General features: G+C 36.9%; 1 protein-coding gene across 2 annotated transcripts in view; it reads right to left on the bottom strand.

Moving 5' to 3' along the window:
• The window catches only part of bnc2 (basonuclin zinc finger protein 2), a 269311-nt gene extending 258261 nt beyond the window's left edge, over positions 1–11050 (bottom strand). For both annotated transcript variants that reach the window (XM_016285345.1, XM_016285346.1), the window contains exon 1: positions 10539–11050. In XM_016285345.1, the coding sequence (XP_016140831.1) occupies positions 10539–10541 (3 nt within the window). In that variant the 5' untranslated portion in view covers positions 10542–11050. The remainder of the gene's footprint in view (positions 1–10538) is intronic.
• Between the last annotated feature and the right edge of the window lie 964 nt (positions 11051–12014).

Genomic DNA, 12014 nt, shown 5'->3' with positions numbered 1-12014 from the left:
CCGACCAGAGGGAGAGGGGGGGGGGGGGGGGGGGGGGGGGAGAGCTCCAGATTTGAGCTGTACTGTATGTTCACAGGAAGGGTACACTGACTAATCCATACTCATCCCTGCTTCTGCCCCTGAGACACAACATGCTTTATTAGTCTGCTGCCCCTCACCTGAGGCACAACCAAGAGAGATATTTGACCAAAACCACAAACCCAATAAGAGAATATCGATTAGCAGCCTTCACTTCACTATAGCACACAGTTATATATCTATAAAAATTTTTTAAAAAGTGTCTCATAGCAAGAAACATTTTGAGAATCTTCACTAGTGCCAAGCCTGTTTGTTTGTTTCTGGTGGTGTTGGGTTACTGGCATGTAGCAAAGGAGAAAGAAAGTGAGGGCCAGGAGAAAAAAGACCTAATAAAGAAAAATGGCTTTATTGCATTTATCCCCAAGGATTTCCAGGTAAGATATTAATCTTTACTGTAGTTTGGAAAACAAGACTTGCTCAACAAAACATTAACTTTTATGGATATAAATTTTTTTTAATCATTGGATGAATATAGCAGGTTAAAGCTTGTATTAGTGGCATAAGTTAATAATGATGCCACTATCGTCATAAAACTACACATTAGGGGTGGGCGATATGAGCTAAAATTCATATCACGATATTTTACACTGTTCAGGTGATATCGATATTATATTGTGATATGAGAAAAAAAATGTACAGGCAAAATATTTTAACCTGTGCCATTGTTTTTCTCAAAAAGTGCAAACGTGCAACATGAGGTAGGCCTGTATGAATTAAATAAAATAAAATATTGTGTGTTTGAGTTCCAGTGGTTCCCAAACTTCTTCTGCCGGGCCCCCCTTTTGTAGAGAAAAATATTTTCAAGGCCCCCCCCCCTTTTTTGTGGAAAGTATGTTATGCTCACCAAGGCTACATTTATTTATTAAAAATACAGTAAACACTGTAATATTGTGAAATATTGTCACTTTAAGTGATCTATTTGAATGTTTTAACTCATTTAACACAGGCTACTGTATTCCTGTGATCAAAGCTGAATTTTCAGCATCATTACAGTCTTCAGTGTCACATGATCCTTTAAAAATCATTCTAATATGCTGATTTGCTGCTCAGTAACCATTTCTGATTATTATCAATTTTGTAAACATTTGTGCTGCTTAATATTTTTGAGGTTTTTGTAACTCATGTGTTTTAAACGTAATTCTCCTATGAATATTTGAAATTGTTCTTAGTGTCAGAACGCTGGAGTTCGTCAGAAATAGAATGCGGCATAAGTTTACTATTTGCTCAGTTGGTTCTATTTGCTTTTGTCTCCTGATTCCCCGTCGGGCTCCAGATCTCCAGTTAAGCCCAGGGAGGGCCCCAGTTATGGCACACGGAGGGCCTCGGAGCCTGAAAACTGTTGATGTTGGGGCTCTGGTGTCCCCAGAATGTGTCTGTGAAGTTTCAGCTCAAAATACTCCACAGATCATTTATTATATAATTTTGAAAATGGCTATTTTGAGTGGAAGCAGAAACAAGCTGTTTTCCGGGCCTGTGTCTTTAAGTGCAAATGAGCTGCTGCTCCCCACCCCCTTTTCCAGAATAGAGCTGCGCCCTTACAACTCGTATATGCTAAAAACATCTGTTTTGGTTCTGATTATCATGTTTATCTCGCTGAAATCATGTGTTTTAAACCATATGAGTTTAAACTTCGGATATAAGGTTTTCTGAGCGCACACATCCGAAGCACATGGACAGAAAGCTGCTGTCACAGCATGTGAGTACTAATCTAAGTTCTCATTCACACACAAGTTTACGTTAAAAACACACAAGTTATAAAAACAGTCGGTTATGTCTGTGAAGGTAAACAGCTGGGAAATAAATTGCTTGTTTATTTAGATCTGTGTGGCAGCAGCAATATACAGTAGCCTAAATAAATCAATAAATCCACTGCTCTCTTGTCTCCTCTGAGGCTGGGACTCTAAATAGTGTTCTGTGCTCGTATGTACAACCAAAGACAGAACAGTTAGCATGTTTTGCTCAAACTTTCGCCATGGCATTAGAGCTGGTACACCATTGTCGCTTGCGAAATCAAAATGACGGTGCCTTGAGTGGAAGTTTACAGATTAAGGGGCGGTAATATTATAATGAGATCCATTTTTCCCACGTCACTAAAAGAGCAAAATCAGACACGCTCGTTTTCTCAGACGCTTGCAGAAAAAGGCTTACCTAAACAAAGTGATTGGGTTAATCTTTTTGACGTTTCCTTGGTTGGTGTTGGTATTGGTATGCATCAGGGACCTGATTATAGCACTTAAAACCTGGAAAAGTCAGATTTTCATGATATGTCACCTTTAAATATATTCATAACCTGCTTTACTTTTACCTGGCTCTGGAAGTCCTTTCACAAACTTGTATCTTTTATGCTTAGAGCAGAACCATACATCCTTCATTTATATTTCTTCATGGCTGCCTGCAATACAACTCTGATTCTACGATCGTGCCATCTAGTGGTCTTTTATTGATACAACCACAACTTCTACAACTGATAACAGAGAGCTTAAGCGGGTACTGCGAGTCATGTTAAGGTAATTAAAATATGTCAAATTAATATTTTGCACTGGACACTGGAGCGAGCTCCGGGGCTGGAGCCGACACTGGAGTGAGCTCCGTGGCTGGCAGGCTTGACTGAGGAACCGCCAGCGGGCTTGAGAATGCCGCGGCCGGAGAGCTTGACATCGGAGTGGCCGGCGGGCTTGTCTTTGGAGCGGCCGGCGGTCTAGAGTGAGCCGCTTGACAGCAGGACGGTTCTTATACCGCGGGGAACAAACAGGGAAAACAAAGAAAACAAAAGACTATTTCAAACGAAAGCAAAACACGGGAGAAGGAGCGCCGCTTACTGTTTACAGTCTACTGTTCTGTCTCTGTCACTCACTCACTCTCAATGTTGTTTTTTTAAAGTTGTAAATAAAATAGGTCATTGGAGTATGTTTTACAAGAAAATACAATTTCAGTCTTTCTATTTAAAATTTCATGTTTAATTCAGTGTGTTGTGTGCCATTTCTTTGTACTTAATTGTAAAATTTATTAGCAATTTCTGAGTGAAATGTTTGCACACCAAATGCTTGTGTTGTCACACACACTGGGAGTGCAGGACCGAGCGAGGAGACGAGGAATAAAGTAAATCAAAAGGGTTTTAATGATGGCACGCTGGGGATCACAGGACGGGAGACATCAGGTAATCCAAATGACACTTAACCGCAGACAGAGAACTAGGAACTGAGAACACTTTAAATACACAGACACCAATGTGACACACCTGGGAGCAAATTAACTAATTAATCAAAACACAGCTGGAGACGAATACACACAATGAGGACAGGAACAGGAAGGACCAAATAATAATTGAACAAAACTATATAACTGCAAAATTTGAATTCATGAATATATAACGGTATCCACGGTATAGCAAAATCCATATCATGGAACAACATAATACCGGTAGTCACTTTCATATCGGTATAGCGCTCACCCCTACTAAACATCCTCTAATATGGCTCAGAGAAATTATAGCAATCACATGGGAGAGTGCAAGGACGTCCAATGTAAATAAAGCTCAGTCCAAATCATTTGCGGTATAATGGTGATTGCTAAATTAATTAATTAATATGTAGGCTATGTATGTATGTATGTATGTACTGTATTGACTTCATCAAACCTTATGCTCTAGTAGGAACCATAACCTACACTGTCCTGTTGAAAAGAATCTAAATTGTTCTCCATATAGTGCCTCAAAAAGAAATTTAACTTCGGGTCGGGTCGGGCCGGGCCGGGTCAGAGGATCTCGGGTACGGGTCGGGTTCAGGCTTCAGTTTAAAGCCCATGCAGACCTCTAGCGCGCATTCATAATAAAACTCACACGGCTCTGGGGGTTGAATAAAGGCCTCCTGTAGCGAATCCATACGTTTTCATAAGAAAAATATCCATATTTCAAACGTAATAAACACCTTTCTCTCATTTACGGTATCTGTCATACGCTAAGCTAATTTTCATTTTTGGGTGAACTAACCCTTTAAGGGTATAAAACAGCTATCAATGAGAACAGGCCACAATAAAGAATGTCACCAAAGTCATTTTGCTAGTGAGAAACATGAAATGAGGACTCTCTCAAAGAGACAAAAGTGTGATGAAAATAGTTAAAAACATCTGAACTATTTGCAATAAAGTGCAGTCTTATTAAAGCTTTAAGGCAAGAAGACCATAATAAGTGTCCCAATTAGGCAGTGAGCACAGATTTCAGTTATATTAAAGCAGTATTAAAGCTAGTAACTTACTGTAACCCTTTGGCCATAGCAAGGTATATTGCTATTTATTGCTTTTTTGTTATTTCATAGAGAAAAAGAAAGAAACACATGTGTACATGTCCCTTCTGCCTCCAGTGGGAGCAAGCGTCACCCTTTCATCTAGACACCTTAAAAACTGAATTCCAGCACTAACTGTTTGTGTTAGCAGTAAACTTCTCCAGCAGAGTTGTCGCCTGGCCAGACCCCTCTTCTCCCTCCCTGTGTCGTCCTCACCCCTGGTCTTCAGTGCTATCAACATGTGGCACATGTCCTTGACACACTCAGCAAACTCTAGCCACAGCTCATTTCTCTCACCTCACCCTCTCTCTCTCTTTTAATATGAGGTTGCCTGGTAAAGAAGCTGGAATTTAATAATGGTGACAGTGGGGCTGTTTTGTTATTGTTCCCTCAATCTGAGATTTAGAGGCTATGCAGACATTAATGAAACTGATGAAAAGAAACAACATGGACAAAAATTTTTTAATACAATAATATTGGTTGCATTTTATGTACAAAACAACTACTTATTCAAGAAATATGCATATAATATGTGCTAAGGGACTTGATGTGAGAGTCTTATCGTGCTTTTTTATTTAAAGTTCTTGGCTGTGTGTGTGTGTGTGTGTGTGTGTGTGTGTGTGTGTGAACATGTTTGGCTCCCCCCATTCCACAGATGCTGAGAGGAATTTTGCATGGGGTTCTCCGATAAATGTTAAGGTCACAGAAAGCAAAAGAGAGAGGCAGAGAGAGACCGATGAGACTTATGGAAGAGGGAGGACGGGACGCATGTCTCGTCTTGTGCATCGCTGCTGTGACTGCATTAGTGGAATGCTACAGTCACATGAAAGAGCTCTCAGAGACGCGGCATTTCTGTCTGCTCAAAAGCAGCACTGTCCCCCTCTGTGCACACATATGCACAGATAAACACACCTAAAGACACACACACACATACTTGAATACCATAATTTATCAAACACACCTTAAAAGAATTTATGAACTCAAAGCATAGAAAATCACTGCACTTTTAGAGTAAGTAGTTTGTAACAAATAATAAATGTTTCCTTACCTAAGTAATCTTCCAAATAATCTAGGCAGCAAAAATAATCAAAATAAAAGTGACTAAGGAACGCAGCATGCATCTAGATGAATAATTATTAAAACACTAGGAAACAGGACTTCCAGAACTTGAATTTATAGAAATAACATTTTAAGAGCTTAAACATGACTAACTCACTCAATTTACTCCTCACTCATATAGTGAGGTAAAAAATAACCAATACAATAAATATATAATAATACAATTATTGTTTATTTAGCTCAGCTGAAAAGAAGTTCCATATCCAGTCTGAACACTTGCATTTTTTGTATTTACTGTATACAGTAACTCAGCTACATACATTCACTCGCCCATGGGCTGCTGTCCAGTTCTGGGGGATTTATTTAAGACCTACCACTTATCTTGTCATATCTTATTTCTTTCAGTGCTCTACTCCAAGCTCAGTCAGAAGTGACACTTTTTAATCAAACCTTTCCTTGGACCTCTTGGGGTCGCTAAACAGGTTTATTCCTGTTCTTTTTTATTAAGAGACAAATGCACTTCTGGAAATCCCATTGTTTCCTCTTTTCCAGCACATTCTGTACGACACAATGTGAAACATCTTATTCTGTAGTACCGCCATATAAAAAATAAATCACCCACAATAATCATACACCTCCCCACTGAGTACTTTAGTTACTGCAAGGCTTCTGTTTTGTGCTAGCTTGTAGATCCACAACATCCCCAGCCCAGCTCGGTTCACTCCACGAATAGAAGTGAATTATTGTCTTAGTTCTTTAAGGGAGCAGAGGTTACCCTTAAACTATTATTTCCTCAGGTCATCAATCCAGTTCTAGCAGCTGACACACTTGAGCATTTCTGTTTTACCTCAACATTTACAGCTATTCCGCAACAAAATACCCTTGGCAATGAATCACAGCAATTCGACAAAGAGTGTGTGTTCTTGTTGTGGAAAAATTCAAATATGCTATTTTAATTTAAAAAGTGTGTATGTTGGACACTTTACCGATGCTGGTATGCTTACTGTGAGCATTCCAGCACATAACCACAAAACCTAAAAAATAATTGCAACAACAGAGATAACATCATTTCTGTGATTTCTCTGGTTCTTAATAATCTTAAAACAGTATTTTGTTGCATTTAAATCGCTTTTTTGTTTGTTTTTTACTGTATTTTATTTTTAGAAAGTATGATGTTTCTTGATGACTATGTATTCATCATGCATTGTACACAGTACAATAAAAATAAACCATAAAGCCTAATTATTGTAACATGTTTTCATTACTGAAATGCCATATAAAGCAGATTTAAAATGATCTCTGCATCTGCATGTGTAATTATAGTTGTTTCATAGTTATTTTTTACCAAATGTATGAAGTGTATAAGGCTTTAATTATCTTTCTAAAATCTCAATGATAATGTGTTTTAGTTGAATTTCATAGTTGTTGTTTTTTTAGTTCATTCATCCACAAATACACATTTTGATGAAAAAAAAGCTGTAACCTGAAAATGGTAACATCTAAATGAACTGATTTTATTTGTCAAAAATATAATTTAACATCACTGAATCAACCTATAAACATTATTTTATACCAGCAAATCTAATTTTAATGAGTTCAATCAGGTAGCTCTTTAAGGTAGCACTTTTTACAGGGTAAAATATCCATTATAAGAATTCACAGCTGGACAAAGGAGAAGATGCCACAAAATCTGGCCGTTTGTAACAGTACAAATGTACTAAACATCACAAGCAATTTTAAATGTTTCTTCACAGAGTACAAATACTACTCAGTGCTGGGCACTCTCACTGTTTGGCAGGTGTTATGACCCTCCTGTCATACCTACCTACCCCATCCAGACATAACAAAGCTGTCTGTCTATCAGTGTGGACGTGTACAGTATGAGTTTCAGCAGAGTAAAACCCTGATCCATGTTCTTTCCATATTTACAGATTTCACAAGTATGTGTTTTTTTTTATTTTTGTCTTAAGACAACAGTAGCCTAATACTAATTATTATTACACTGTAAGAAACTGACTGTGAAATTCACAGTAATTAACTGGCAGCAAGTGACAAGTAACTTAGAAAAGAACTACAGTAATTAACTGGCAGCTAGTGACAAGTAACTTACTGTAGAAGAAATAACCATATTTTCGCTGTTTTCATTTACAGTAGCAAACATGTAACTGTAAAGTAAAACTCACTAATTTGCAAGTGCAAGCCTTTTTTTGCTTATTACACAGGACAGTGTAGCGATTGGTGGGGAATGTGATCGGCAAAGGACCTTAAGCCAGGAATTGAATACAGGTCGCCAGAGACACAGTTGCACTATATGTCAGTGCATTAACCACTAGATTATCGGTACCGAAAGGTTCCATTGCTGTTTAGTTATATTGGTTCAGCCCAAATAAAAAATAAAAATAAAAATAAAAATAAAAATAAAAATGAATATTAAATAAATAATGCATGCTGCAAGATATTCATTTATCAACAGTCACAGTTAACTGCTCATCATTATAACAAGCTTCATTTATCATTCTTCACTTATTGCTAGATGTGTTGAAAACAATAAAATCTTGATGACCTTCTGGTCATTTTTTTTATTTTTTTTTTATTAAAGAATACATTTGCTTCCTGTATTCTCTATTCAAACCTAAAATGTAATTGAATTACAGTGAGGTCAAATTAAATTCAGTCATTTGCTGGAAACCCAGCTGCCAGTGTAGGCTACTTTGTTTTCCTTCTCTATCCCAGTGGCTGGGTTTCAGAAAACCCTAGTGTATGACAGTACGGTGAAATCACGTTCTGGGGGGTGAATTATGATTATGATACTGAAGTTAAAATAATATGATAATAATTAAAAGTTTGTATGAAGCAGTATAATGGGCTGTTTTTGTACAGGTAAAATAACTGGAAGTGAAAGACACCAGAAGCCAAACACATTCAAGTTACAAAGAGTCGTGCCCGCTCTCTTGTGAAAACTAAGCTGGATATAAAATGTTACTGTGTTTTTTGTTGTTGTTTTTTTACAGCACACTGTTGATTACTGTAATTTTCTACTGTACATAATTACTTGTTGTGTTTTCTACAATACACTGGTAATTACTGTGATTTTCTACAGTACATAATTAGTTATTGTGTTTTCAACAATACACTGGAAGTTACTGTGATTTTCTGCAAGCCATTGCTGGTTACTGTGACACAGTACTTCTTACATTACTGCAATTTTTACTGAAACTACGGTATTCTACTGTGAACTAGTATACAGTAATTTCCTGTGCACAAACACTGTAAATTCCTTTAGATTTCACATGAATTGTTTACAGTGTATTATAGTTATTAATATTATTATTATTATTATTAAGTCCTAGATTTCTACTTAGAAACTCCAACAATTTTACATGTCACCAACACAACTCACTGAGCGGTTCAAGAGAGCTGTAAGATCAAATGAGCAGTGTATGTGTGTGTGGCAAGTAGGCAGAGGGTCAGAAACACAGGGCTAAGTGGACCTGCTCTTCATTAAGACAATGTCTCCGGGGGACGTCACTAGGGCTACCTGTCCGTGCGCTTATTGAACCGTCTAACCATCATCTACCCTCTTACTCTGCCAGGGCCCCTAGAGAATCACACCAGCACAGCTGACAAGTTCAGCCTTAGACTGTGCCTGCAACATGAAAGCAGCTCTTCATTTTACCTCCTCCTTCCTTCTCTCTCGCACACCCTCTCATTTCTCCCATACTCCTGTCCTCAACCTATGCTCTTTTTTTAAGAAGAGAGGTGATGAGACTGAGAAAGACAAAGAGAAAGAGTAAGAGAAAGAGAGAGGGAGGAGGATAGAGATAGAGAAAGGGGACATAACTGCGTTTGACTCTTGACATGCAGCAGATGAAATGTTAAGTGTCCAGACAAGTCAGGGGAGCCGTGCAGATAAAAGTCATCAAATGACACTCTTGGAATGCAAATTGGCATTCTTGACTGCAGCCGCTGAGATTAGAACAAAAAAAACAAAAAAAAAATGATTTAAATAGCCAAACTCATAAAACCTTAAGTAGAGGAACAATGAGATTTTTTTTCCCAATTGTTTATATTCAGCGATATCTCCTCCTTGTCTCGGTGTTCTCTGAGAATGAAATGCCTCAGTGTTCACCTGCCCTTGTAAATCACTTTCTCTCTTTTCAGCAAAACGAAAGCAATAAACATTAAGACAAAAAGAAGCATGATAAAAAATACTGTAATTGTCACCAACAGGTTGCACAGGAATCTGAAATCCTTTTAAAATCAGTTTAATTTGGTTGCATTATTGTTCTGCTCAGCTGATTAATGTACAAATAAGACATTCAAAATAAACCATGATTGCTGGCATTTAAAACTATTTTAAAAGTATTTAAAAAAAGAGAGAGAGAGAGAGAGCTAAACAGTTTTATCTTGTAATTCATAACCATTTGGGTGAAGGTTTTTTTTTTTCATGGATAACGTATTATTCATTTTATTTTTTACCATATTTTTTTAATGATATTAAGGGAATTATTTTAGTTCTATATTACATTAATAGTAGGCTATTTATAACTTCTACTATTGCATGTTATATATTGTATAGCTATGTATTTATTATAGTTGTGTTGAGTTAAAAAATACAGATGATATGGATGAAGTTTAACCTTGTCTACATTGTTAACAATTGTGACATTACCCATTAACATTTTGATTTATTTCTATATTCATGTTTTTATTTGCTTTTATACAAAAGTGGCTTGTGCACTCATATAGTGTGTACTTAAGAGTATAAGGAAAGAGTGAGATGAAAGCAATCCCCAGGTAAAGCAGTTTATCTTTGACTTTTTTTTTGTATATTTTGTAAACATGCTCAAGGCGGTAGATTTTCTGATTAAAATAGGCTACCTGACTAACACGTTCGACAAACTTCAGTAAACTAAATAATTAAGAAATACTATACCGTTTAACAGATTTAAGTTAATCTATTGTTCATTTAAACGTTTCGTGCCATTTAGGCTATGACTATTTAAGTGTAAGCTACGTGACGTAAAGATTGTAATGAGCGCTATACACTACAATAATGTTTGTTAATGTCAAAGATAAGGGTTATTATAAAGTGTTCGTGTGTTGATCGGTCATACTCACCATTTCTTCATATTGTGTGAATGGAAGAATGAAGTTCAGTCAGATCTCGCCCTCATGTGGGGGGACGCTCTCCTCTTCCCTCTTCTCTTCTTTACGCAAATCTCTCTAAACTCACTCAAAACTTTATGTTTGTCCCTTCAGTTTCAAACCGATGATAATATTAAGAGGAACATCAACAACAGTCCTTTATCGTTAAGGAAAGAAACAACACCGATAATAATGATAATACAAAAAAGGGAGTCAGTTCTACGCTCTCGACATTCGCATGTACCGGGGCTCTGTAAAGCGAAAGAAGCCCGTTGAAATAAAAGCTGTTTCGGTGGATCCAGAAGCCCAGCGCTGGTTCCGCTGTTCCAGATCCGCTCGTACAAGACACTCCACCGGGACTGAAGCGGGACAGAAGCGGGACTAAAGTGGGTGGGTAGTTTGAAGCAGCGGGGTAAATATCTGGCTGTCCGGGAAGAGAAAACTGACTGTCTTACTCACTCCCGGCTATTTCTTCTGCATAGTCAGCTCTCTCTGACTGCTGCATTACATCCAAAGGAACATGGTAATATATTTTAGTCTAGTGTAGTTGGTAGTGCATTATCTGCATTATCGTTGATACAATAGTATCATCTTGTAAAATTGGGTAATTATCTTCTAGTAGCTATAGGCTATTTGGTAGTTTATTATCTAGTTTGTTCAGTGATGTATCTTTAAAAGTAGAGTAGTCTATGCTAATATATGCTAGTTACTAGTAGTTTTATGTAGCCTAAGTATATTTAAGAGGTTTTTTTTTCTTAGAGCGGTTTTTTTTGTTATTGTTGGTGTAAACCCTGAGAGACTGTAGCTTTAATAGTTATGTTATGATAAGAACTATAATAAACGCGTGCAAAAATCCTAGAGACACAAAACATTTATTTAATGTTTTTATTCTTTTCTCGTTTTTTCCATGTATATAGAGACTCTGAAATTGTAAAGAAAATGTTTTAAATGATTTACTGAAAACTGAATAATAATAATAACAATAATGCACACTTTAAATGTAATTTAATTTTAAAAGGAAACCAACAGCTGGAGCGTTCATCGTAGTTTTCTATAACTGTATAATAATGTCCTGAACTGACTTGTTCAATAACTTTTCAACTATTTTATGACCAATGAATAGAGCTATCATTTTTAATGCTGTGTAAATCAATGATTTTCAGTGTGTTAGAATCAGATTTGTGTCCTTGTTTTTAATATTTACTTAATGTTCTTGAGGCCTGCTTTTACCCACTTTAAGTTCACTTAAAGGAGAGTCCCCTATACAAAACGCACACACACATGCACATATCACTAAGATACTTTGCTTAGAGATGTTTGAGGACACTGATTTCCTATATATCTCCCAAACTTGTGTCCCAAGACTGTCTGAACAGAGCGCTTATAAATGTTTAATTATGGACTTGTTTCTTTTTTCCTTACAGTGCGCACAGAGCTTGATTCTCAAGA

This window comes from Sinocyclocheilus grahami, unplaced genomic scaffold (genome assembly GCF_001515645.1).
Source record: "Sinocyclocheilus grahami isolate Dianchi unplaced genomic scaffold, SAMN03320097.WGS_v1.1 scaffold196.1, whole genome shotgun sequence".
Taxonomy (NCBI): domain Eukaryota; kingdom Metazoa; phylum Chordata; class Actinopteri; order Cypriniformes; family Cyprinidae; genus Sinocyclocheilus; species Sinocyclocheilus grahami.
The sequence above is the reverse complement of the archived record's forward strand: the minus strand, read 5'-3'. Positions and strand labels throughout refer to the sequence as shown.